This window comes from Carassius gibelio, chromosome B2 (genome assembly GCF_023724105.1).
Source record: "Carassius gibelio isolate Cgi1373 ecotype wild population from Czech Republic chromosome B2, carGib1.2-hapl.c, whole genome shotgun sequence".
Classification (NCBI taxonomy): domain Eukaryota; kingdom Metazoa; phylum Chordata; class Actinopteri; order Cypriniformes; family Cyprinidae; genus Carassius; species Carassius gibelio.
In genome coordinates, this window is record NC_068397.1 from 13325929 (window position 1) to 13353659 (window position 27731).

Below are 27731 nucleotides of genomic sequence, written 5' to 3' on the forward strand. Positions count from 1 at the left end.
TTAAACCACACCAACCAGGTTCATATAATATTTATTACAGCATCAAAGCACATTATAGCACAATCAATTAGTTAAGCAGTAAAAAAAATCAGTTGGCACATAAATCTGATGAATAGTTAGCAGTCTCTGACTGCTTTTCGTTACTCTAAGGCTACTATGACACCCCTCGAACTGCAGACGAGACGTTCACACAACAGGACATGGCAGTGTACAGTAGAAGACTTTTATATTGCTTTGCGCTACATTAAACTCTAAGCTTTCTCTGATCACATCTGGAGTGTTACTCTTGTCAAATCACATCTACAATGTGATTTTTATTTCTTACACTTCTCCCTGACCTTAATTGAGCAGCTCCAAGTAGGTAATTGGCACTTTGCCTTTCTGGTTCCCCCTTTGCCCCATCAGCCAATCAGAGTCCATGTCTGGAACACTGCTCACAGTGATCACCTGATGGAAATATTTGACAATTAAGACTTCTAAATCATTTTATGACATTATCTAAAATGATGTGAGAAGGCCCACCTCATCTGCGAGTAGAGAGAGCTCACTGCTGCTGGCAGCGTCGTAGTCGTAGAGCACACGAGCCCTGCGGGTGCCTGAGGTGCTGCGGAGCTCGTTGAGTGCAGGTGAGGTCTGGCTGGGCGGCGGAGCGGGCAGTGAGGCGGCCGGCTGTGCCGTCGGAACCCAGATGCTGGCGGAGGAGCTGCCAGCCGTCTGATTGTTATTGGAGAACGTGGATGGAAAGCTGGAGGAAATACGGAAACAGTTAATAATGGTGGGTTTAAATATAGAAATATCTGAATGTACATAAACTTTTTAATAAAAAAAAAACATTGCTTGCATCGCAATTTGACTGTTTGAGGGAACAGAAGATTCCATTGTGGATGCATTTAGCATAAAACAGAGGATTTGGTATAAAAATAAAAAATAAAGTGCATAACTATCACAAACAAATGCGGTATAAAATTGAGCCAACCTTCCCAGCTGTTTCTGAAGATTGACCATGTACTGGTAACACTGGGCATAATATACAGCTTGAGCGTCCACAAAATCATTCAGACAGCGTAAGTGATGAGCCTGATCACAAAGAGGAGAGCACTGCCATTAGCACTACATACATGGATATACACCGCAGTGTTTCCCACAGAAACTATAATGAATCATCAATCCACAGTAATCCTAACATATTTAAAGCGCTTTTAAATGTTTGTATTTTAAACCAGTCGGATCGGTTCTGACAAGGTAATTAATTAAGATGGATTCATTAAAATGAGTCATTAAGGCTGACTGAAAGAATGATCCTTTTGGCTGGTTTATTAAAAATAGTCCCATAAATCATTCATTAAGATTGATTTAGAGAACAAGTATTTTGACTGGTATATTAAAAGAACAGGCTCATAAGAGTCATTCATTAAAAGAGATTCAAAGAAGGAGTCCTTTAACGGATTCATTAAACAACCAACAATTTATTAAAAGAACAGGCTCTTAAGAGCAATTAGTTAGGACTGATTCAATAAATGAATCTTTAGACTGAATCATTGAATATGTGATTCATTAACAGAATAATTGAAGAAAAGTGCTTGTTGATGATTTTGTTATTTTGCAAAACCAGTCACATTCAATTGACCCAAATTTTGTCATTTGCTCAATCTCATTTAATTCTGAACCTGTATGACTTTCTTTTTTTTCTGTATTTTTAAGGAAGATACTGTATTTAAAGAATTTTGGTAGCAAACCGTCTTGGTAATCAAAAAAGGACATAAAGGTTTGGAACAACATGAGGGTTTTGAGTAAATGACGCCAGAATTATCCCTTTAACTTGGGTAACGCATCATTTCATTTGCTGTGGTGCTGACCCATGTAAAGGATGTGTGAGCGTACATGAGTGCTGCTGATACCCTCCAGCAGAAGTCTGGTGATCTCAGCCTGCCGGTCAAACTCGCTCTGTGCTATCCTCAGTTCGGTCTCTGCCTGAGGGAAACACAAACATATACATATAAAAATATCCACTGTGGCAGACATGCACATATATAGCCCCATCAACAGGCTCAGAATCATACGGACATACTGTAAGGATATGCGACACAGTGGCAGGTGGGAATATAAACTTTGTAGCTCCCTCTGCTGGACACAAGAATGTGTTCGAGTTGTATGTAAGAGCAGTTCTTCTTTCATGTGGCAGGGTGAGTTCATATCAGATAGCACCATCAGGGCAAGGCAGAGCAGGCGTTTCAGTTTCTCTATTAAAAAAAAAGGCGGGTTTTTTCCCCAACAGGCTCAGGGGAGGAGAGACTCGAGCACACTCACCTGCTGCACCTCCTCAGTCCACAGCTGGCCAGCATTCAGAAACAATGACAAACTCGTCAGGTCAAGCAAAAACAGCAACTTAAACCACACAAATCGATCACTACTCGCTTTCATAACTAGCCGTTATGCAACTTGAATGGTTTCACCTTTCATGAACAGACACATTCACTGGGAGGAACCCAAACGGGGAGCTGATCACTGTCTACAAGGAATAATGTGAAGCATGCAACAAAGGGAAGGAGACTTGAATCATGCAGTGTCACAGCGGGTGTGAGCACACACAACGGTTAAACATCAAACACATTCTCCTCCTCGTGAAATGTTTTCTACGTTTTCCAGACCAATGAATCTTGCATTCTAAAGTATTTTTTACCATTTTGAAACACATCCTAATGCATATTGGAATACTCTATCAATATGATAATATATCATTTATATCATTATAAAAAAAAGGATATTTATATAAAAAAGTATGAATATAAAACCTATACTATTTTGTTTTAATAAATAAAGAACAAAACACTAAAGCCAAGTATTTTAAATACAATTTAATTTAAGCATCACAATATTATTAAGAAAGGAATAATAATAATAGATCATATTTTCTTTTTTATTCCTCTGTAAATTTTACGTGTTTTACAATTTTACAAAAATATCAGTTATTTAAATATCTTTTTTAAAGTGAATGCCGGATGATGGTATTATGATCTAAATTTAAAATGAGCATCACAATTAAATACCCAATATTGGCTAAACTAAAAAAAAAAAAAAAAAAAATCTTACAATGAATGGTAACATGAATCTTTAATACAAAATAACAAACAAAATCACACCAAACTGCATTCTGTTGCCCTCAAAGTTAAATAATAGCACAAATATCTCACAAATTATGATGTACCAAATATGATGTAATGAATGAACACAAACACATGCTGAGTTGACAGCTGTTTCTGTTCAGCAGGGGCCTGTACCATGATGGTAGATGAACAAATTCAGAGTTACAGGATTAGTTTCTGGTTGACAAAACCAAACCTCTTTAATCGGGCTTTGTTGGTACCATGATGGTGATCATCAACTTTCTTTGTCAACTCAAGCTATGATCCTGAGTTTATGGAGCATGGTCACGCTGCACACGAATGTGTGACATCACGGGCGAAAAGCAAATCACAAACCTTGGTTAAAGGTTCGCTGAAGGTTAAGAGATTGAAGAATTTGATGAATTTAGGTGCATTTACAATGAAAAAAGTACTTGTTTATAATAGAGGACAAATAACAGAAATGATCTTCCTTTATTGGTGCAGTCACAAGTGAAACTTATATAGCGATAGAGACTCGAACACGTAAGGTCATGTAGTCATTTTAAATCATTATCTATTGATTCTACAGCTTATTTATATTACATATGATCTGTATATATATTGATTTAAAATAAATGATTTATAATAACTGATAAACTAAATTTGCTTGTGTGTAATGGGACTAATAATAATATAAACCATATAATTACATTAATCATATAAAATAACAAATTATCATGAAAGCCAGGCATTTTTTTTAGTACTAGTGACCTTTAACTTGGAGCAAGATGAACTGGAAGAGTTTTTCTGTCAGATGCGTGTCACTTTGCTCACATCTGATTGGTCCAATTTCAGTTTGAGGTCTCTAACTCATAACTCAGAACATAACCTGCCCTGGAGCAGGTTAGCTGTGGAGCGTGAGTTACTCCATATTATGAATACAGCTAAACATACAGCCACTTTCATGGTACCTAAAACCCAGTACTGGTGCAAACTAAACTGATACTAATCCGGCTTCATGGTACAAGCCCCAGGACAGAAATACAAGCATGTGTTTATCAAAATGTGGTTTTGAACATAAAATATTCCGCTCACAGAAGCTTTTTTGACTTCTCCCCAACGATTTGTGAAGGGCAAAAGAGGGCAGATGTTTTATTGGACACAGCAGACAAACCTTTAGCCACCTGACATGCAAGAAGCTGAGCATGTAAGAAAAGTGAGCCACATACTCCTCTCCCAGCGGAGGGCTTGAGTTCAGCTCCTTCAGATGGAGGCAGGCAAGCAGACAGAGAGAGACACAATGAGAGAGAACTGGGGAAAATAAGAGAGGTTAGAGATCTGGAGACAGCAGCACACACGTAAAAGAGCATTTAACACAAGCATCTTCTCTGTTAGTTAAACTGCACTAAGAGCAGAAGACAGTCGGCAGCTAGCTTGGGGAAAGATGAAAGACAGCCTTCACTATTCAAGCTTCTCTTCCTGAAATTCAGATCTCATTTTAACAAGCTGTAAAAGCTGAGGGTATGGTTAAGCTGAAAATGCCACTTGAAGAATAAAACTGCTGATTATTACATTCTCTCTCTGTGTGTGTGTGTGTGTGTGTGTGTGTGTGATACTAACTGCAGAGCGAGCATCAGCCACTCTGGCCTTCTTCAGTCTGTTTTTGGCTGCATCCAGATCTAGACGCTTATTCTGAAGCAGTTTGCGTTCTTTCTGTGAAAAAAAACCCCACAACAACATAAATCTAACAAATTAGAAGATATAATATAATATAATATAATATAATAAAATATAATAAAATAAAGGCATGTTCTGTGGTATGCTGATGCTCACCGATATGGTTTTAAAATCTCCCTCAATGAAGTTCCTAAAGGGAGTGAGGAAATTAATGGCGGAGTTCTGAATGAACTCTTTTTCTGCACTGCCTAACAGCTTCTCAGTCTCCCCACATTTAATGAGAGCACTGCCTGCAGCACATCAGAGGATGAGAGGACATTCATCTAAACCCACACACATTAGGAAGTTAGGAACATTTGTCAGCTGAAAAATTATATATACAGTATAATGGATGTTACGAAAGGTTTATTAACAGCCACACTTCTCAGTTCTTTCAACCTATATACATTATACTATATAAAAGACATGTAATATGTTACAAAAGACTTCTATTTGAAATAAAAGCTGTTTTTTTTTCCATTCATCAAATAATCCTTAATAAGAAAATGTATGTTATAAACATGAGCCGCATCCAAAAGGTAATATGTTAAATATGTTCAGTATTTCTCAGAGGAAAGGCTTCAATTATTACTCGTTTGAAGTAATGGTGCTTCATATATCATTATCCAAAGAAACTAGTGTTAATGATACATCCCCTGTGATTTTTGTACTGTCTACAGGCCACCATACAGACTTTATTAAAGAATGTGCAGATTTTCTAGTTAATGCTGGCTGCAGATAAATTCTTAATTGTTGGTGATTTTAATATCCATTTTGATAATGATAAAAATGCATTGGGATCAGCATTTCTAGACACGCTCAGCTCTACTGGGGTTAGACAACATGTGTCAGGTCCTACTCATTGTCAGAATCATACTCTAGATATAATAGTGTCACATGGAGTTGATGTTAACTGTGTTGAAGTTCTGCTGCAAAGTGCTGACATCTCAGATCATTATCTAGTCTTGTGTAAACTCCAGATAGCTGAAAATGTAAATTCAACTCCTCGTTACAAATATGGTAGAACCATCACTTCTATCATAATAGACTGCTTTGTAAGCAATCTTTCTGATGTATCTATTCCTCGGCATATCCAATAGCTCAGAAAAAAACTTTTCTAGCATTTTAAATACAGTTGCTCCTTTACACTTAAGGATAACTTAGGAAAACAGTCTGACACTGTGGTATAATAAGCACACTCGCACCCTAAAGAGAGCAGTCCTGAAAATGTAGTGCAGCTGGAGGAAAACAAAACTAGAGGTATTTTGTTCCCCAAAATCTTCAATCTATTATTAAGGCTCATTAAAAAAACACAACTTGTCCCCAAAGAACGAATTAATTAGACTTATTTCGAATCTCCCTTTTCTGTCAAAGATTCTAGAAAGGGTAGTATCCTCACAATTATATTTCTTCTTAGAAAAAATCGTATCTATATTGATTTCCAGTCAGGATTTAGACCATAGTACCGAGTACTGAGACTGCTCTCAGTAGAGTTACAAATGACCTGCTCTTATTATCTGATCATGGTTGCATCGCTCTATTAGTGATACTGGATCCTAGTGTTACATTCCACACTATCGACCAAAACATTCTTTTGAATAGACTAGAAAACTTTGTTGGGATTAGTTGGGAGAAGTGCATTAGCATGGCTCAAATCGTACTTATCTGACGACCATCAATTCATAGCAGTAAATGAAGAGGTATCATATCGATCACAAGTGCCGTATTGAGTACCTCAAGGCTCAGTACTAGGACCGTTGCTTTTCTCGCTTTACATGTTACCTTTGGGAGATATCATCAAGAAACACGGTGTTAGCTTTCACTGTTATGCTGATGACACTCAGCTCTATATTTCTTCACAGCCGGTGAAAAAATTGGAAAAATTGAATGCATAGCCTATATAAAAAACTGGATGACGAGTAATTTCTTAATGCTAAATTCCAAAAAAAACAAAAAAAAAAACAGATGTGTTAATTATAGGACCTAAAATGTAATAACCTATCATATACTGATGGCTGCTCTGTCAATTCTTCGTCTTCAGTTAGGAACTTAAATGTGCTATTTGATGAGCTATCTTTCCTTCAAAAGCCATGTTTCCAGCACTTGTAAAACTGCATTTTTCCATCTAAAAAATACATCTAAACTGCAATCTATACTTTCAATGTCAAATGCAGAAACGTTATTGTAATGCTTTTTTTGGATGGTTGTTCTGCATGCTTAATAAACAAACTCCAGCTGGTCCAAAATGCAGTAGCTAGTTCTTACTAGAACCAGGAAGTATGACCATATTTGCCGGGTTCTGTCAACACTGCACTGACTCCCTATTAAACACTGTATAGATTTTAAAATCCTGCTAATTGCCCATCAAGCCCTGAATGGTTTAACACCTCATATCGTATTATAGTCCTCCGTGTCCACTGCGCTCTCAAAACTCTGGCAATTTGATAATATCTAGAATTTCAAAATCAGCTGTGGGAGGCAAATCCTTTTCCTATTTAGCGGCCAAACTCTGGAAACATCTACCTTACAGACAGACACACTCTGTCAGTTTAAATCTAGATTAAAGACCCATCTCTTTAACCTGGCTTACAAATAACACACTTACACATTTATATTATTCAAACATGTTAAAGGATTGTTAGGCTGCATTAATTAGGTCAACCAGAAATGGGAGCACTTCCAATAACACACAATTATTACATCGTAAGCAGAATGGCATCTACGCTAATATTAGGATGTTTCTTTCTTATTCCTAGGTCACAGTAGCCATCAGATCCAGTCCGTATCCAGCCTAGATGGTGGATCAGCAACTAGAAATGACCTCTACAGGCCAGAATTTTAGCAGAGACCAGGACTTTACTGCAGCATGGATCAACCTGCTGGTCCGTCTGCGCCTGTAAATTTGATTGGCAGGTGACCTGACCAATCATAATGTTGCATCTGCTATTTTGCCCAACAAACAAACAAGACAGGAGAGTAGATTAATGTTGCTGGACTTGCACTTGAAAAATGGTGTGTACTTACATCTTTCTACTGAAACAAGATACTCTGATGTTTTGTACTATGACTATTAAAGAAGAAGAGATGATTGGTTAATATGCTACTTGAACCGAGGTGCTATCTGTCACGACATATTAAAGAGCCACAAAACAGTATTTATGGTTTGAATTTATTACAAAATGACAAAATTTCAAAGCGGACAATTAGTTTTATACCAAAAGTAACCTACTCTGTCTTGTCTGTCAGTGTGTTGCCAGTTTCCTCTTTGCTCCATTTTGTATTTCTCATTGTGAGAACATGTCGGCTTGTCAGACATAGCCACAGTTGTATGTTTGTTGTTTGTATGGGGGGGGGGGGCTGCACAAAATATCACTAAAAGTTGCTTATCTGCAGAAGCAGAAGCATGGTTGTTTTTTGTGATATCACAATAATTTCATCTTCATAGCTCCACACACTAGCTGATACTGTTGGAGTTTAGTGTTAGTAGGCTGATATTATGCAATGAGTTTACCGTATGCTGTTCCAGGTCCAAACTCGTGTCCAGAGTCGATCATGCACTCCCCCAGTAACTCGTGGTTGTTGGCACGCATTGGGACTTTTTTGTCAAGTATCTCGTAAAGAAAATCCTCCATCCGGACATCTACAATCATCAGACAAATTCAATTAAGAGCAGTGAGAGTCATATGGGACCACATGCATCCTCTTAAACAAGGCCATTACTGTTGCTGAACATAAAAAGTATCTTACAAAGTGTTACTGTGAATCATGAGCTTTCACCTTTATGATCGCATGAGGTGCTTGGAAGATAAAGCAAAGTGTTGAAAACACACCAATATGTCATCAAAAACGGGAATAAAGACTGTAAGAAAATCTAAGATCATAAATGTAAGATATAACCCACACTGTTTTGACTTCCTGGCTAAACAGCTAAAAATACTCATCATTAGGACTGGGTCTTAATCCCATTGCAAGGAACAGATGGGGAACTTCACACTCTTCTCTTGCAATTAGGTTTACTGCAATAGTGAGATGATTTCACCAGTTGTGCCCCTGAGTTCACTTCCTCTGTACTGGTAATACAAATGAGCATGTATTTTTTATTGCAACTTGCAGTAATGCTAAACTACAGTCTTGTTTAATCAAGCATTTCTTCTTACTAGGGTTCGGCTGCAGCAAAACTTCTGTCTGTTTCATGATCTTCTCCGTCCAGTGCTTGGTGGATTCTGCCCGACTCAGAAGGGTCTCTAGATGGGCGTCCAGCTCAGTCTTCTCCGCCTGCCCAAACTTCTCCTCTGTGAACTACACAGATTACATATTGATATAACATATGATATTTCAGCAATGCAGTTTATATATATTAAAGTTTACATATTACATTTGACATTTTAAAGTCGGCTTATTAATGTTCACACATACAGCTGTGGTCTTAAGCCTAGTGAGCTGCTGACCTAGATTGCATTTCTGGCCAACATTTGAGATTTTTCCACAGTCTACATTAATGTTAGTAACAATTATAATATATATTTTGTTATTTTGTATAGTGCCTTTAAACGTGGTTTTCTCAAATCAATTTACAAAAAATCCAAAACAGCAGAACAAAACACTTTTAAACAAATACAAAAGTAAGAAATAGGTTAAAATAATAATAATAAAACATATAAATGTTATTTATAAAAAGTGTATAAATATAAACGAAAAAGTGTATAAAAAATAATATAAAATAAAAAACTCGAAGTAAAAGCTTTATTTACATACATTTTTTAAAGATGAGATGTAAAAATACCACATGATTGCTTTGGTATATTATTGCAGTTGACATACTTTACTAACTTACATAGCTGATAAACTGTCTTACCAGTCAGTAATCTATATATTTAACACAAAATTGTTATTAAAATTGTTGTAACATTTGACAAACTTTCATTGCTACAAATAATGAACTTCATTTACTACTTCTTAAAGAGACAGTGAACTACTTTACTTTTTTTAATTCAAATGTTGTCTCCACCCTCTTATGTTCTAAACGAAAAAATTGAATGAATGTGCCTTTTTTTCTGTTACGTGCAGCATAGCACAGCACATATACACTATCAGGCAGAATAACAGTCTTGGTCACCATACACTTTCATTTGTATGGGTTAAAACAAGTGATGAAAGTGACTGGTGACTTCGGCTCTCGGGCCATAATAACAATATGCCTTTGTGCTACCCGTCATACAAAGATAAATTATGACAGATCATTCAATTTGTCAGAAACGCCCCGTTAAGTAAAGAAAATACAACCTGTTTAAAAACAAATACAAGTTAAAACACGAGACACCTTTAAGGCCATTGAAAGAAATTCACCTGTACAGCACGACTGAGGAAAGTGCCCGCGTCCGCTGCTAGTCGTCTAACGTTGAACTCCATGACTGTGTGTTTATAAAATACTGAGGTTTCAAACGATCAGTCTGAGCTGAAGCCTGTTAGCAAGCACAGATTAGCCTGCTATACCCTCTCCGCCCGGCCAAAACACTTATGAATTCAGCTCGCTTTGTCGTAATAAGCGTATAGTCCATGTAAAACCGCCACTGAGAAGATAACCAATAAAAAAATAAACGCTTAAGGCTGTCTGGTATAGGTAATGCGGTGTATCTTATCAGTAGTGTAGCTGCTAACGCAGTGCAGCAGCTGTTAGAATTGAGGGAGTGTTGAAAGGAAGGACAAACTCAACGATAGCCAACGGATATGTCTCAAACCCTAATGTGCGCAGCCTGCTTAGACAGCAGTTTGACAGTCAACTATATTATTAAGAATTAATAAAAATATTTCTAGTTAATACTATTTTAATATTTAGTATTATTAATAATAATTATTATGTTTCAATAAATACACCGAAATAGATCAACAAATGATAGGAAATAAAATATTTATAGTTTAGAAATAATACAACTAATAACATTATTAATAGGAAAGTATAATATATTGGTATGTTTTGAGAACTTGAAAAATCTGTAATATAACATATAAACTGTATTATTGTTATATTTACATATAAAACTGCTGAGGTTTTCGTTAAGTCCACTAGATGGCGCTAACAACCAGAACAGGGCAGGCTGTCTCTGAACTCTTGAGAAGTTGATCTCTGACATTTTAAAGGAGTAGTTAACTTCCAGAACAAAAATGACAACAGATAAATTAACTCACCATCTTTCTTTTTTCATTCGTAAATAAACTATGTTTTTTGAGCAGAACATTTCAGGATTTCTCTCCATATAATGGACTTCTATGGTGCCTCCTATAACTCCTTTTCTCATTTTCTCCTTCAACTTTAAAATCTTCCAACGAAAATTAGAAAGTTTTGAGTTTTTAGACCTACTATTTCATGCTGAGCTAGACAAGCGTTTGAGGTTAAAAAGTATGTAAAATTATTTACAAAATGTTTGGAAATGAACTACTCCTTTAATAGAGTAATAACAAGACAAATACAAAAGGCATTCACTGAACATGAGTTTAATGCCACAGTATATGTCAATTTCTACATGCAATGTTGTGATTTAATAAAACAAAGCTATCCCGTTTTAACTTCATAATATTTCAAGCTAAAACGTTCATTAATTGTCTCATCAATCACAACAGCCATGAAATATGATCTGAAGCGAAAACTCAGAAGAACTTGGGTGATTACGTAAATATATCCAGGCAGTTGTCATCCACTTATTTACTTTGCATACTAAACAGTTTAAAGCTGTTGGAGAGTAACAACTTTCTTTGCGAGAACCAACAAAGTGTCGTGTCGCAAAGTCTTGCTTTTCCAGGAACTTGGGATTCCTTCAAGTCCAACCTGAAAAAACAAGCGTCACAGTATTAGAGCCATTACAAAACTGCAAGAGTAACTTGCATTATCGCTCTGTCATTAACGTATGACATAATCATCCGATGAAAGATAAGTTCAATAGATAGCACAAAAAGAATTTGACCTTAATTACATAAAGCCTACTTTGTTTTATGGATAGAACAGTGCGGTCAAACAGATTACAAGGTCATGATTTTTGGCAGTACCTGAGCGCCAATGCAGGCACCGATGAAGGAGCTCCTGCTACAGGTGCATCCACCGCAGCTCATAGTGTCCCGAATAGCCTGTTCATAGCCACTGGCTGTCAGAACCCCATGCAGTGCTGCCTGGAATGCACCTGGCAAACCTGAGAGACATGAAAAAGCTGCTGAAATACCTGTGACTAACTGTATTGGGTGCAAAAGATAATCATAAAAGATTATCAGCTGCAGGGAACTAACCTCAAGTATTTGGAAACACAGTGGGAATGAGCTCTTTGGGTTTCTTGCTCAAATTGTCCTTTACTTGATGAATGTGTCCTAAATTAGAAAATGAAAACTAAAATAAGTTTGATTTCTTATCTGATATTAAATTGTGTATTTGTGATACATGCAAAGTTTGACATGAATCCTAAGATGATGTATTAGCGAGAGACAAGAGAAACAGTATATCCTGCTTCATCTGTGACAAAGAGTGTGTTAAAAACTTGTAGTTTGGTTCTTTTTTACATTATAGATTTAGCGTTCACACTGTCAAAGTTCTTTTTAATCAAACCAAAGCTGCCAAATGTAGACTTGCACTAAGTATCCAGCTCACAATCCTAACAACAATTTAAAGCTGTGTTTACCAATTATAGCTTTGTCCAACTCCTGAGGGTTTTTTCTGTTTGGGTCACTGAGCTGTTTCAGAACTGCATCCAATGCCTTGGGATCTGGACCATTCAGGATGAAATGCTCCAAGAACCTGAAGAAAAAATAAATTTAACTGATATTTCCTTTTATATTATTGGGACCAGCTCCTTTACCATTTCTTCAATTTTACACATTCTAATTTGTGATTTACCACCATTCTGTGTTGGAAGCCAAAATAAAGAGCCCCAGTTTCTGTTGTACGTAAACATCTCATATCAATCATATATTACCAACCTAGCAGCAGCGAGAGTTACTGCCACACATATGTCATTGTTTTGTGTGACACGGGTGGCTTCCTCAACTCTCTCCAACATCTCTGGTTTTCCAGCATAGCATGCAACGATGGGAGCCAGCTTTGCCACTCCATCTATTTGGTTATCAGTTTCACAACCTGAAAAGTGTCACAATAAAGATTTAATATATTATATTGCTCTATTATCTCCTTCCAAATTACTGAAAATGTTATTACAATCATATATTTGAAAAAAACATTCAAATGAATTAGTATCTATTAGCAATAATGTGGCTACACAAAATATTTGTGATGTTTATCTCACTTCATTTTCAGCAACATAACTGACCGTACCTGTCTCTGCCTTCCCTGCATCCACATTTTTAATAAAGCTCTTAAGGCTTGCTTGTCTCCAGGGTCCTTCAATAGGTAGTTGAGGCCTGGGAGCTTGAGAAAAAAAAAGTAAAACTCATGAATAATTCAGGAAAACTCATATCTGAAAACAAAACAAACAGCGTCTGTCTAGGGCTGTGAGTGAAAATGACAGGTAAATGTGTAAATGGTTATACTGTTATACCTCCTTTGTCTCTGTAAGGATCATTGACCGGTGTGTCATATTCAGATCCGGGTCCAAAGAATTTGTAGGTGCGCTGCTTCAAATCTTCCTCATTCAGACCTAATTGTACCAACAAACAAACTCAATATACAACATCCCATTAACCACAACATGGTCAACTAATATGGTGATATTCATACCATCCTAGTCAGATTTTCAAACATGCAATTTTTGCCTTTCTTACATACTGGAATGTATCAATGGTATCTTGGATTTTTCACCTTCACACTCAGACAGGGACTCCAGGAGGACGAATGCTTGATCTCCATAGCAGCTCTGCTGTCCAGTGTTCCTCCTGTAGAATGGGTTTGCAGACTCAGGTCGGAATTCAGGCTCAGGACTTTGAGAGAGCAAGATGCTCAGCTTCTGCAGGTCATAGACCCAATGGAGCGGTTGTGCTGCAGAACGTACAGTATCAACAAAAATCAGCATTTGTCAGCATTTGATTCTAGGATAATACTAGTTTGCATGTTTCACACATTAGCTGCTATAATTAATTACTACAGTAATGACAAAAAAGTCAAAATAGCTATATGATTACATTGCATCTCTATAAAATAATGTCAGTTTATAAATTTGCAGGTCCTTGTAAATGCTTATGTAAATACAGAGCATTGTGTACTGTAACACTGTTTGCGTCAATTCAGTTGATATTTTAGATATGTTTATATGTTATATAAATATGTTTTGTTGTATATATAAGGCTTTTTGGTATATTTTGTTACTAGTATTCGCAAGTAATGCAAACCTGCAGCATCGGCAACAGCTGATCCAAGGATTGCTCCGATAGCCCTGTCAGCCAGGGCAAGAGCCATCTGTGACCTCAAGATAAAACGCACGTATTAAACAGAACCCGAGTAACGTTAAATAAAAGAAAAACTGTAGTGCTTCACTTATATAGCTTAGAATAAATACATCTTCGGTAATACAGACACATGAAACTCGTATTAATGGTTAATACAGTTTAAAACGAAGCTGTTTCTCACCTTGAAATCTTAAATTCTTCAAGGGCAGTTCTTCTGAAGTGGACAAGTTACACAACGCATTTAAAGTGAAAGCGCTTGTGTTATGGAACTGCGTTTTTTCATGCTGCTGATTGGATGGAATTAAGCACGTGACAACACAACGTCGCAATGCACGTGCAATATTGTATTTGTTTGTTTGTCAAATCGAATGGTTATTATTTTATACAGTTTTTAAATATAGGCAATGCCTGATTTAACTAACTAAATAAAAAAAGGAAAAAAACACAACATTTATTTTTATACATTTACTACTGGCCGATTCATTCGTTTTATAATTTTTAGGTAAACATTGATAGCCTGAATGCACTGTAAGTCGCTTTGGATAAAAGCGTCTCTTAAATGCAGACATTTAATTTAATTTAATTTATTAACTGAAGTACACGAAATATTACAAATTTTACATTTATAAAATTACCTGAAGTGTCTAATAATAATAATAATAATAATAATAATAATAATAATAATACTCATTTTTTAAGATAAGATCTAAAATATGCACATCTGCATTACAGTTTTTTATTTTTATTTTTTACAGTTTTAACCGAGTAATACAAATGTCTACATCTGATAGTAAATAACGGAAAAGGAAGCACATTTGATAGGGTGGGGGTGACATTATCCTACTATGGTGAAGACTTGGTCCTTAATATTCATTAGATGAATCTTCGCCACTGGAAGATCAACAACGCAGCGTCAACAATATTAATGAATATTCATTAGTTTACATCACCATTGGAAGATTGCGATGCAACGCCGCGCGCTACACTTATTATAAAACCTTTGTCGTACTAGAATTCGTAACTCCACTGATGGGGATTTATAGTTTTGGTAGACCGCGGATTAACACAAATTAGTGCGCACAAGTCTCAGTTTTGGCAACTAAGAGCGCAAGCTCAAAAATAAAAAGAAGAAGGAAAAAGAAGAAAAAAACAAAACAAAACACGGATGACAAATCTAACGCAAGGTGTGCGCTCTGCTTCGGGTGTTTCTACATCTTAGCTTCATTCAGCTGTGTCAGATTTATTTAACAGTTGCTGGCTTTAATTTTATACGCGCATCATGGAGTACTGGAGGCAGTGCAGCTTGTGGCTGATCGATTGTAAAGTTTTGCCCCGGAGTCATCGGGTCACGGCGGACTCGGCGCAGGTTTTTGATTTGGCCCAAACTCTTCGGGATGGGGTGCTTCTGTGCCAGCTGCTGAACAATCTCAGACCCGGCACCATTAACTTGAAAGAGATCAATCTCAGACCACAGATGTCACAGGTGAGCGCAAATAGACAGTTTAACGTTATTTTGTTATTGCTTATGATTTTAAAAAAATAATATAACGTTTCTTCAGTTAGGGAAAGACTAACCCCCACACACAACTTTGGACTCAGTGCCATGTTCAATAAGTGAACATCTGTTTCAGTGCATTTCTTTTTAACCTGCATATTAAAGTATATTTTGACATTTTTGTAAGTTAAAGTCATTTAAGGCTTTATAGTAGGTACTAACCAGTGCCATAGTAGTTCAAGTGGCCCCAGTGTAAGCGGTAACATAGACTTCTCTTCACAAAGGGCCCAGTGGTAGATGTACACATATCTCTTTGTATATACGGCATAATTTAGTCAGTCTGAAAAACTCTCAACAAACTGGGTAAACATTGACCTAATGAAACATAAATTTTATATGTACATCGTGTTTTGGGAGGGACCGAAAAGGCATCCAGATGAATGTTCTGTCTGTGTAAGTAAGTGTTTAGGGCTGAGAAGTCTCAGGCAGTCTGCCCAGGCTCAAACAACTCTTCCCAGATGCCCCTGTTTCACTCCAGTGACCTGATAAAATCCAACTTTGATCGGACTGATTTTTAAATGTACAAATCCACCCTTCTGGATTGACGAGACGCAGTCAGTCTCCATCAGACAACGGAAAAGAGCAATTTTCAACAACATCCCTTGTTGCGTTAGTCGGCATTCCTGTTACTTTTTTGACTCATGCAAATGGTGTATTTTGAGAAGTGTGGTTTTAGTGCTATGGAATTGGTTCACATTCATTTAAATACACAATTGTGAACTAATGGCATTAAACCGTTTAAATTAAATTCATTTATCATGCCAATAGACTGATAGTAGTGGGAAGCTAAAAGCAACCTCATACGTCATTTTCAGAGTTGGTTTTTTGTGGTCTCTGAATAGAAAGAAAATGCAGAAGCTGAAATATTTTTAATAGCACCTATTAGGCAAGAGAGTCTGTTAGTGATTAGTTGGAAATCTCATTTCCTCATCTATAGTAGGGAAAAGCTGTAATGATTTCACTAATTCATCTATTTCAAGGCCACATTTTCTTAAAAAAAAAAGCATTATCCTTAAAATGTTCTGTCCTGGCATTTGCATTTACATTTGTAACCCCCCCCCCCCAATTAAAAAAAATCTAGTTCAAATCTATTTACATGACATGTCGCTCGAGACTTACTGATATAAAAATAATCATAACTTTATTTGGGGTACTACTATGCAAATTAATACTAAGGCTAAAATGTGTTTTAGTGTCACTACTTATGAGGATTGCATATATGATTTTTGAATAGTTTTCTTTTTTAAATGCGAGATATTTAAAGTGAAACTGAAGTATTGCAGTAGCCTAGTTCCACTTTAGCACAATCAAATATACTTCAGTATATCTTTAGCTGTACTTCAGTACCACTTCAGCACAATTAAAGTGCATCAAGTACAAAAACAGTTTTTCCAATTCAGCAAAAATGAAGTATACCCATTTAGTATAATAAAAGCGCAATTGCAGGTTATTTGTATGAAGTACCTAAATATGTAAATGTATTTGTAGTAGACTTAGCATGAAATAAATGTACTTGAAATACATTTTAGTATATTTATTTTTCACTAGGTGTGCAAGAACCAAACCTTTAAAAATGTTAACAGAATCTTGTTTATTGGCTTTATCAGTTCCTCTGCCTGAAGAATATTCGGACATTCTTGTCTGCATGCCGTGATGCATTTGGGATGAAGAAGAGTGAACTGTTTGAAGCTTTCGATCTCTTTGATGTCCGAGATTTTGGAAAGGTAATCGAAAATCTCTTTTCAATAATTTCTTATTAGTAATATTATTAGTAAGGAGACAAGTAACCAATAGCAAATTGTTACTTAAATCTATTTTAAGATTTGTTTTTAAACACCATAACAATAATGTGCACCATGAGCTAAAATAATCATTAATATATGAATGAATATAATTAATGTTTAATTTATTTTGAGATCACTAATCATACTATCAGAATTACTTGTGAAATAATGCTGACTGTTAATGAGACTGGAAAACATATTATTCCTGAATATGGGTCAGACAGTATATTGATTGGGGGGTGGGGGGTGGGGGGCGTGTAATGTAGGGATAACCTCTATCCCTTCATAAGCATTTCCTTGTTCATTCACATTTCCTGTGCAATGAACATAATGTGTTTAATTTTCCTCTGAAATTGTAGCTGTTTCTTCTTGTACTCGCACACACTTGTAAATGCTTGATGTGGTTGTGCTCTGGCCTCTGAAGGTCACCTGTAATCAATAGCTCATTTATTTCCCAAACCTTCCCATGTACAACCTCTTCCTGAATGTTTGGACTGTCTTTGTCTGGTAGTGTAATACAATAATTCCCCGAGCCACAGGAGTAACCAACTCCAGTAGCTTCCTCCTGGCATTACTCTTCCTAGCAAGTGCAGTGGCTGAGGATCTGGCCTCACGCAGGGTTAAACATATAGTAAAGCCTCCTTTGTGCTGTGAGGGATTGCACTGTTTTCACAGAGGGGTTCGGCCATTGTTTATCTATACTCATAGGACACATCTGCAGCCATGCAGAATCATCAGCACAGCCCTGTAGGGCTGAACTACACCGCTGAAAGAACTGACTAATGTAGGGAACAGAAAAGCCATTCAAACACTCCCAGTGCACAGTTTTTGATGGCTTATGACTGAGGGCATGTGTGTATGTTGTTCATGTTTCTGTGGAGTGTCATTTGTTCAGTATATGTCTGGATAACCTGGTGTTTTATGCAGTCATAAAGTAGTTTTAGTTTTGCAGGTTTATTTGATATTGACGTTGATTAAAATGATGCATTTCGGGGTAACTAACTAAAAGTACGAAGTTAGCAATGCTACTAATTTAACAACATCTTTCAGTAGCATGACATTTTCAATAACGAGGAGGCCATTTGATAAAGGACCTTAGAGGACCTCAGTAGTCCTCCTTTACAGAAAAAAAAAAAGAAGTTAACATTTTTATTCAGCAAGGATTAAAATGATCATATTAAATGTTGTAGATGTAGTTGTTGTTATTATTATCATTAATAAAGTTTTTTTTTTTTTTTTAGCACTAGTCTTGGCAATTTTCCATTTCAATTAAAGGTATAAGACAAAAGTCTTTGAATATTTTTTTTTTTCCTGCAGGAAAAGGTCTTTATTTAATGAATTGAATTGCAATGAAGAGGCAACACCCAAATGAAACATTTATACCATCACATCATAATGCATATTGAACATATATGTCCATTTAAGGTGCATAACTATGATGTGTTTCTAAAAAAAAAACCAATTTTTTAATGTTCTAAGGAGCCAGGGCATCAAAGAACCTAAAATAACATTCCTGTTTCACACACTTTTCTCGCATGCATACTCAAATAGATTTCCTGTTATCTCTGAGCTCATCAAAAACTCAAGCATACTGAGGCAAACTGAGACAATCTAAAGAACACTCTTTACTTCAGTGAAGCAAATCGTATTAATATTTCAAACAGAAAAAAAAATCTAATATATAATGTATTATGTAGAATATTAAAATGTAGTTAAGATATTAAGATTGTTAAGCTCCAGATCAACGTATTAATGATTTCTTTAGTATCATTTGACACTGAAGACTGGAGTTATGGCTGCTGAATGTGTAGTAACTTTGGAGATATTTTGGAGTAAGCTTTACTACTACTGCTAGCTAACTATATTTGCGCTTAACAATGACCAACAAAGCGAAGCATTGACATCATTGCAAGAACTATTAACATTACTTCACACCACAATTTTCCACTGCAGTTATTATGTTTTGCCCCATTTATAGGTCTCTGTGTGTTCTCAAAGGTTAAGTTAATCCTACTTATAATCTTTGCCAAGCAGCAATCATCTAACATGAGTTTGCCTTGTAAGTACGCATGTTACATCCACATCCATTAAATCTACTTTAAACTAAATTATGAAGTAATGATATAAAACACACGTCAGATTTGCCACAGAATTTGGAACTATGTTCTTATTTTACTATTGAGTAAAATAATATGAACTGATAGTTCAGACTCTGATTGGATGATTTGCTATTTAAAGCTTTTATAAAAGACCGAAAAAACGCATGCCAAGTTGCATACTTTGCCAAACAACCACACATAGCCTAATATTAGTATAATGAAGTATATTACATAAATGGAATAAAATTCTAATAATTGTAGTTCTGTATTGAACTTAGGTGTGTTTTTTTCTTCATTATATTTTGGTTTAAGTCAGTAAGTCGCATGAGTCTCTGTGCTACTGTGATTTTACCATGTAAGAGTGTTGTAGGTACCTGCATCGCCTTTCACTGCTTATTGTTTTTGTTATAATAGTTTCTCATGGAGTTACACAGGTGTTAATGTTGTTAAACTCTGCTCATGGTTGTTTGTGTGCTCATGAAGACCGCACATCTGTTTGGAGGTTGTTTGGTTTTAAGCTTTTCTCACCTTTCATCTTCCTGTGCTGTTTCCTTAGAGACTCCACGGCGCATGCAGCATGCATATGTATAGTAGTTGTTTCAGTCACTTCATATGACAATAGAGGTATGCATTTACTGCATGCCTTCCAGGCATTCTCTTATATTAGGTTACTGGGGTAGCATATTGGCACAACTACATCCAATCAATAAGTGGTGGGAGTTTTGTCTTCACAAAGCAGCAGGGATTTACTGACATGGTTTATAAACTGCTTTATTTGCATCATATATTATTTGAATATTTGTAATTTATTTATTAATTAATTTGTTGTGTCTAATCAATATGCATATAGTGCATTGAATGATCACTTTTGTTTTACCGTATTATTTAGCTGACATTTAAAATCACAGTCCTGTCCCTGATTTCAAAATTTCCCAAATCAATTGGGAAGCCGCGCGCTTCAGTGAAACATTAGAATCTGAATAGTGCGTTCAGCGCATGGGCGAGGTCACATTAGAAGATAATGAAGGGAGATGTGAAAAACAGACATCACATTGTTTTCATATGACATGACATTCAGCCCAGCATGGTGACCCATACTCAGAATTTGTGCTCTGCATTTTACCCATCCAAAGTGCACACACACAGAGCAGTGAACACACACACACTGTGAACACACATCCGGAGCAGTGGGCAGCCATTTATGCTGCAGCACCCGGGGAGCAGTTGGGGGTTCAGTGCTTTGCTCAAGGGCACATTAAGTCGTGGTATTGCCGGCCCGAGGTTCAAACCCACAACCCTAGGGTTAGGAGTCAAACTCTCGAACCACTAGGCCATGACTTCCATATGGATTACTTTACACAAAATATCTGTTTTCGGCAGAACTTGTTTAGTTTAAAAGTAGACATGTCAAACTTTCTATAGATATTTCTATCATGTCTCTTCATTGAGTATTGAGCTACAGTTTATTTTAATGACGTGTTTGTAAATGAAGATCAGCGCAGACAAAGGCTGCAGACAGCACACCTTGTTTGTTATCTTTATTTTATGAGTGCACAAAGTTCTGTTGTTATTATGTCTGTATACAAAAAAAGTAGACCCTTTAAAGATTCGATTGATGTATTGCTCTTATCTGTAAGATCAAAACTGAAAGTGTAATTTAAGTTCTTTTCGGGGGTTATGAGAAGAAAATGACTCATAACGTGTATACGTGTTAATCGTCTCCAGAGGGTTAAAGTTAACTGCAAGTAAGCAAACCTTTAACCAGCTGTAGCATTATGCCGGTTCTTGACAGTTCTATGCTATTTGTTTTTTATTTCTCTAAGTGAAGCAACATTTCATTTTGAAATATCAGAATTTAAGCCTTACCTGTTGTTGAATCATCCAAAAGTTTTGGCTTGGGGTCCTTCACATGCGGCAGCAGCACTTTCCACTACACCAATAACACAGGGCTGCCCGTGGACGTGCCTGACTTTAAATCACCGCTACTAAACACGGATATCGACCGATGCCGATATATTAAAAAAATGACAAATATCGGCCTGATATATCGGTCGACCTCTACTTTGCTATTGCATACAAAACTGAACTATTTTAATAACTGAAACAGTATAAGCTGTTTAGGGACTGTTTAGCTGTTCAAATCAGACACTAGAGCATTCCTTCATTCAGACACAGTAAAGGATCTGATAAGAATCAGTGCAGACTAGAGGGACCAAGTCAGGAAGATTTTAGCCAGGGCCAAAGCAGTGTTAATTTTGACACGAAATTTTAATTTAGTTTTAGTCTTAGTCTTTTGACTATAATTCTTTTTAGTTTTAGTCAAGTAGTCTAGTCGTCTGATTTGTTTTAATTTTAGTCTTATTTTAGTCGACTAAAATTGCTTGGTATTTTAGTCGACTAAAATAAGACTAAAATCAATAACAGATTTACTAGACAATTTTTTACAGCTGGTATAGGAAACAAACTTAACCAAAATATATAAAACACAAATTCAACTTTATTTCAACACAACTGTATCTTTATTTCGATTCAAAAGCTTCTATGCAGCAACAAACACTGTCATGATAATGTAAACAATAACTAGCTGCCAACTGACCATCAATAAAAGAAAAATAACGTTAGGTCCAGGACCTTAAAGCTTACAGCTGAGCTGAACAATAAGTGCATACATTTAAAGTAAATATTTAATAAGTTGGCAGCTAGGTGGATAAAAAAAGTAACAAGATTTTATAAGGTATTAATTTGTCTAGCAATATTGTATGTTTTAAATACTACAATATTGCTAGATTTGTATGTATAATGATAGGATGTGAACATTCATGTTTCACATGACTAATATAGAAATATTTGTGATATTGTCAACAAGTAGAACATTATAAAATATACTAAACATTAGTATTAATCAAATGTATTTATCATGATATTACGTATTAGTATTGTGCTCTCATCTAACTTGAAGAAGGGGCTATTTTACAGTACTTTTCAGTTCGTAATATTTAATGCTACAACATCTACGCACTGCAGTCTTCCAATTTTGCTTAGCTCAATAAACAAAAGAACATCGTTGTGAAATTACATTTGAGAAAATGTCCGGGTGGCTCGTCTGTAAATGTCTTTTCAAATTGGTTGTGTTCTTGCCACGAATGAGCGCTCCGCGTGCTTTACGCTTTGTTTTGTTTTGTTCGTCGTCAAACGTGAAGTGAGCTGTGGACATTTTGTCGCTCTTTTAGACATCACCTCTTCGAATGCCGTCTTCCCGGGAGCTCATTTAAAAACTGAAAACCTTCGCTTCACGTCTCAATAAGTCAGGCTCTGATTGGTTCTCTTCTCTCATGCAGTCTGGCCTGTTCCGTTTTGCCGGTTCTTTTGCTCATTCCTCGCATCTCTCCCGTCTGCTGATTTGATTTTCGTCACAGTCTATTTTTGTCTCGTCCTTTATTCGTTGACAATAATGTCAATCAATTTAGTCATAGTTTTAGTCTCCATCAGTGCCTTCTATTTTAGTTTTCGTTTCATTTTCGTCCGCAAAAATATATTCGTGACGAAAATAATGACGAAAATATTTAGTCAACGAAATTAACACTGGGCCAAAGATCTAGAAGGCTACAGGAGTTGGCCATCCGAGGGGCATGTGACTGCAATGGGTGACAGTCCATAAGACATTGAGCCTTGAGACGTTCAGTTTGAAGCCCTTAAAACACTTAATTTAGATGTTCTTCTATTTAATTTATCTTTAGATATTTTAAGTTTAAATTTCAGCTCAGTGAATCACTTTAAGCACCAAGACTTTTTCAGTAAGTTACCTTTCTTGTAGAATTGTGCTTCAAATAAAGAACTTTGTTGACCAAATTGTTAGTTAATCATTTACAAGTCAATAATGCCTATATGGACAGTGATTTTTTTTTTTAAAGTGAACTTGTAAATCTGCAGTGTTAAATGTGATGCAGTCGAAAATTTGGGTGCACCTAACTTTTGTGCTGGGTGCACTTAAGATAAAGGTTATTCGCACTAGTGCAACCAGTGCAAAAAGTTAGTCTAGAGCCCTGCTTTGTGACTGGTTGTTTATACTGAGAGAAAGTACAACTAAACTAAAGAAAGTCTTACCTTCTACACACTCACACTTGCTTTCAGAACTGAAACGTATGAATGTGCAGTATATCAAGATTCAGTATGAAAAGCTCACCTCTGCTGCACTGCTTAATGGTGGAATTTAAATTCTGCAGCGGTCTGACTGTAAAGCTGCAAAAGCTTCGACCTGCAGCTGGCATCTGAGCTTTATACTGTATAGGTGACCTATTTTAATGTTTTTGTACAGAGCTTCAAACATTTTATTCGTAAATAGGTAAAATTACTAATAAGGAAAATCATTAGATTTTATTCCTTCATGTAATTTGTGGAACAGATGCTAGGGAAATGTATAGGAGTACAGATTGCTGCGGTTCCCATCTCCAAAGAATGTTGCCTGTGAATAGAGTAAAACATTCATGCAGTTTAGGATGCATGAAGTAAGAATGAAAGTAGATGACAACACCTCTTATCAGTGGCGTGAACAAAAATAACTTTGTAAAGGAAGCAGGGTTGGTTTTCTACAGGTGTTATGTATAGCACGATTCAATGACCTAAATGGTGTGCTATCATCGAGATCTGTCTATTGTAAGTGTGTTTGTGATGCATGCTTATGTGTTACCATATGTCAATCTGTATACGTCTGTGTGTGCATGAGTGTACATGTGAGAAAGCAAGCCCACATCGAACAAGCTTGGCATTGCAAGACCACTTCCTTTCCAGATAGAGCGATGTCTCTCTAATAACAGCTTTTCATATGTAGACTATAACAGCAATCACTTATTATTTTCAGATGAAATAATAGATGAAATAGTAGATAGTGTTCATCCTATTAGTTACTTAGAACTAGTTTTATAGAACTATTAAATAGTTGAACCATTTGCTATATCTCAAGTAAAAAGCAGCAAAGTGCTGTTGCTGTTTTCACATGTGAAGAGGGTGTTTACAAAGGACAGTCAATTTAATTGGACCCCTTTTTGCCTTCAGAACTGCCTTAATTCTTTGTGACATAGATTCTACAAGGTGTTGGAAACATCCTTGAAAGATTTACATATTGACATGATAATATCATACAGTTGCTGCAGATTTGTCGGCTGCACATCCATGATGCAGATCTCCCGTTCCACCACATCCCAAAGGCGCTTTATTGGACTGAGATCTGGTCATGTTCAAGAAACTAGTCTGAGATTATTTGAGCTTTGTGACATGGTGCATTATCCTGCTGGAAGTAGCCATCAGTATGTAGTCATAAAGGGATGGACATGGTCAGCAACAATACTCAGGTAGGCTGTGGCATTTAAATGATACTCAATTGGTATTAAGGGGCCCAAAGTGTGCCAAGAAAATATCCCCCACACCATTACACCACCACCAGCAGGCTGAACCATTGAGACAAAGCAGGATGGATCCATGCTTTCATGTTCTTTATGTGGCACCCGGTGTGGTCTTTTGCTGCTGTAGCCCATCTGCTTCAGAGTTCGACATTTTTTAGTTTTGTATATATACATACACTCACTGACGAGTTATTTTGTTTACTGTGTGGAGATGTGCTGAAATAGCATTTGGTCTCATACTGTATTGTTTACCTTGTCAGTGTATTGTGTTTTGCTTGACCATTTGTTGTGATAAACAGAAAAGTGTGTCCAGCCGAATTCAATTTGAGTTATGTTAGACGTATATAAGAAGGTTAACTTAGTATATCGTGGCAGCCCTCCTGTTAAGCCCTCGTCGTATGAAGACCAAAGAATATAAAGACCATCGACTTCGTCGAACAGGGACACGGGCAAGGGACATAAGTATTGCTTTTGAATCGGTCTCTTTCCTACTACTTTCAGTTTTCAGTTTTTATTAACAAATCTTACTATGTGTTTCCAGATAACTACCACTCTCAAACCATGCATCACACACTGTAGGCAGTGCAATCCTAACAACCTGCAGATTTTATTACTTCTGTTACAAGTCATTCAAGACTAAACCTCATGGCCCTGACTAGGGCTGTGCGATAAATCGAAATCAAATCGAAATCGCGATTTGAGACATTGCAATTTGCTAATCGCAAAAGCCTGCGATGTGGACGAGATATTACTCTGTTCCAGAGCATATGCATGACTGTCAGCCTTAAGTGACAGTCTTACTAACCAATAGAGTGAGCGCACCTCCATTCTACCCAATCAGCTCTGCTCTAGGCAGCTGTGTAAACACCCACCATAAAAAAAAGCAAAAAAAGAAAAGAAAACGGAAAGCAGGAGAGAGACGGAGTGGGATTATGGCATCTACAGGGTCAGGTCAATAGACGAATTAAAACTAAAGAAAAATGTTTGTTAACTTAAGCTTTGAAAAGACAGACAACGAACAAAAAATATAATTTACAAGAGCTGCGTCACAATGCATATCAAGAGCATCTCTTATTGCATGTTCACTATTCCCAATTCAGAAGACCACACACACAGCCCGTGTCTCTGAATGCTTCTCATAAATGCTTCTCATACTCGCCCCTCTCTTCCCTAAGCGGTGCGAATCCCGTTTCATGGACGAGCCGTTCACACTTGCCGCACTCACGCAGTCAGTTTCGTAATGCTTCCATTATATTCTCGCGCGGCCCTGCACCTCAAATCTCCACGAGCGCATCTGACGGTATGAATGAGGCTCAAACGCAGGTTCGCACCTGGCTCTTGTTTAAAACTAATGTAATTTCAGTCTAACTGCTTGCTTCTTTCTCTTGAATGAAATTAAACATTCAGCACATTTTCCACTTGTTCTTAAAATCCCAAATACAGTGTAACTTGTAATATTTTAATGATTGACTAAAGAAATACAGTTCTTTATTTATATAAAAAAATAAATATCTCCAGTGAAATTCAGTAACTAAGTTAATTCTATAAAATTAGTTATACCATTATAATCTTGTCTGCTGAAAAAAAAGATATATATATTAGTATATAATATAATATATTGTATTGGATAGATCAACAGTAATTCCTATTGGATTCCTAATTTTGTAATGGTTTCATGGAAACTGTAAGAATTTTTTTTTTCAGCAGGGTAATGATAATCATACTGTGTAATCATACTGTGCTGCACATTATTGACAATTTTAAGCTGAAGCTTGACTTTGCATATTAAAAAATCGCAAATCAAATCGCAATCGCAATATCTGTCAAAAAAATCACACTTAGATATTTTCCCCATATCGCACAGCCCTAACAGAGATGTGGATCAAACCAGAGGACAATGCTACACCTGCAGCAGTCTCCAATAATTTCTCCTTTTCCCACACTCCCCGTCTAACTTGAAGAGGTAGAGGTACTTGATGGTGATTCTGGGGGGTGGCCCGGGGTGGGTATTTTTAACTAACACAGTAACAGTCGTACTGAGACTGTGAGAGCTGATTTCTGCTCAGCGGACGTTAGGCCATGCAGGTCAGGTGACCCATGAGATGAGCACGCGCGCTTAACCTACTGCTGCTGGTCCGTGAAATATGTATGGTAATTTATACGGCTGTAGTCAACCAAAGAAATACTTAGTCGACCAAAGTACTGTCCGGCGCAATGATCAGTCGACTAAAAAAATAAAAGACGCGATGTTTTGCAATTTGATTGAACATTTATTGAACAATTTTCATAGTGCATTTATAAAACAACAACGAAAAACATCAATGATACATAAAACTACAATAGTAATACAATTCTTTGAAAATTAAATGATTCAATCATGCAACTGACCACACCACAGGCTAAAATAAATAAATAAATTGCTAAAACTGCCAAATAATGAAAAATACAAAAAAAAAGGTTCTCGTTTATACAGGCTGTATTTTCTTCTTTACTTTCAAAGCTATGGGTTAACTTTTTTCCAGCCTATCTAGGCGTTTTAAAACAAACACACAAAAAACCCAAATAGCCTAAAAAACAAGTCCAACAAGACAAGATGACCATGTTGGCAGGGTTGTCCGTTACCACTGACACCCGCTTCTCTGGTGGAATGTGGTAAGCGTTCGTGACTTGAGTGAGTCGCGCAGCGACATTTTCTC

The 27731-nt window shown here is 36.6% G+C and overlaps 3 protein-coding genes across 11 annotated transcripts in view; 1 reads left to right on the forward strand and 2 right to left on the reverse strand.

Annotated features, from left to right (window-relative positions):
- Positions 1 to 14: 14 nt before the first annotated feature.
- On the reverse strand, positions 15 to 10546 carry LOC127950415 (endophilin-B1-like). Of its 3 annotated transcripts, XM_052547451.1 has the most exons (11): positions 10167 to 10546; positions 8978 to 9119; positions 8332 to 8460; positions 4938 to 5071; positions 4725 to 4817; positions 4279 to 4365; positions 2308 to 2331; positions 1882 to 1971; positions 977 to 1077; positions 523 to 745; positions 15 to 447 (listed from the first exon to the last, which is right to left on the reverse strand). In XM_052547451.1, the coding sequence occupies exons 1-11, from the start codon at positions 10227 to 10229 to the stop codon at positions 340 to 342; spliced, it is 1194 nt and encodes a 397-aa protein (XP_052403411.1). In that variant the 5' UTR covers positions 10230 to 10546; the 3' UTR covers positions 15 to 339. The 3 variants fall into 3 exon arrangements, with proteins under 3 accessions (XP_052403411.1, XP_052403412.1, XP_052403413.1); XM_052547452.1 differs by lacking the exon at positions 2308 to 2331 and having other exon boundaries at positions 10167 to 10545; XM_052547453.1 differs by lacking the exons at positions 2308 to 2331; positions 4279 to 4365 and having other exon boundaries at positions 10167 to 10540.
- Positions 10547 to 11296: 750 nt separating this feature from the next.
- Positions 11297 to 14479, reverse strand: LOC127950416 (crystallin J1C-like). 2 transcript variants are annotated; one of them, XM_052547455.1, is made up of 10 exons: positions 14380 to 14479; positions 14142 to 14208; positions 13615 to 13791; positions 13355 to 13453; positions 13132 to 13224; positions 12780 to 12936; positions 12482 to 12597; positions 12096 to 12173; positions 11862 to 12001; positions 11297 to 11643 (listed from the first exon to the last, which is right to left on the reverse strand). In XM_052547455.1, the coding sequence occupies exons 2-10, from the start codon at positions 14206 to 14208 to the stop codon at positions 11542 to 11544; spliced, it is 1029 nt and encodes a 342-aa protein (XP_052403415.1). In that variant the 5' UTR covers positions 14380 to 14479; the 3' UTR covers positions 11297 to 11541. The 2 variants fall into 2 exon arrangements, with proteins under 2 accessions (XP_052403415.1, XP_052403416.1); XM_052547456.1 differs by having other exon boundaries at positions 14142 to 14215; positions 14380 to 14444.
- Positions 14480 to 15017: 538 nt separating this feature from the next.
- Positions 15018 to 27731, forward strand: part of LOC127951048 (guanine nucleotide exchange factor VAV3) — a 72638-nt gene continuing 59924 nt past the window's right edge. For all 6 annotated transcript variants that reach the window (XR_008152579.1, XM_052548656.1, XM_052548659.1 and 3 more), the window contains exons 1-2: positions 15018 to 15681; positions 17361 to 17477. Coding sequence is in view for 5 of the 6 variants with exons in the window: in XM_052548656.1 (XP_052404616.1) it covers positions 15478 to 15681; positions 17361 to 17477 (321 nt within the window). In the remaining variant the exon portion in view is untranslated. The remainder of the gene's footprint in view (positions 15682 to 17360; positions 17478 to 27731) is intronic.

What these genes read in the sequence shown, in the direction of transcription:
- LOC127950415 (XM_052547451.1), bottom strand. Translation starts at nt 10,229, where the DNA reads ATGGAGTTCAACGTTAGACGACTAGCAGCGGACGCGGGCACTTTCCTC. An exon ending in TCCTCAGTCGTGCTGTACAG is followed by an intron (nt 9,120 to 10,166) that starts GTGAATTTCTTT and finishes TAATCTGTGTAG; the next exon opens with TTCACAGAGGAGAAGTTTGG. An exon ending in TCTCTCTACTCGCAGATGAG is followed by an intron (nt 448 to 522) that starts GTGGGCCTTCTC and finishes TATTTCCATCAG; the next exon opens with GTGATCACTGTGAGCAGTGT.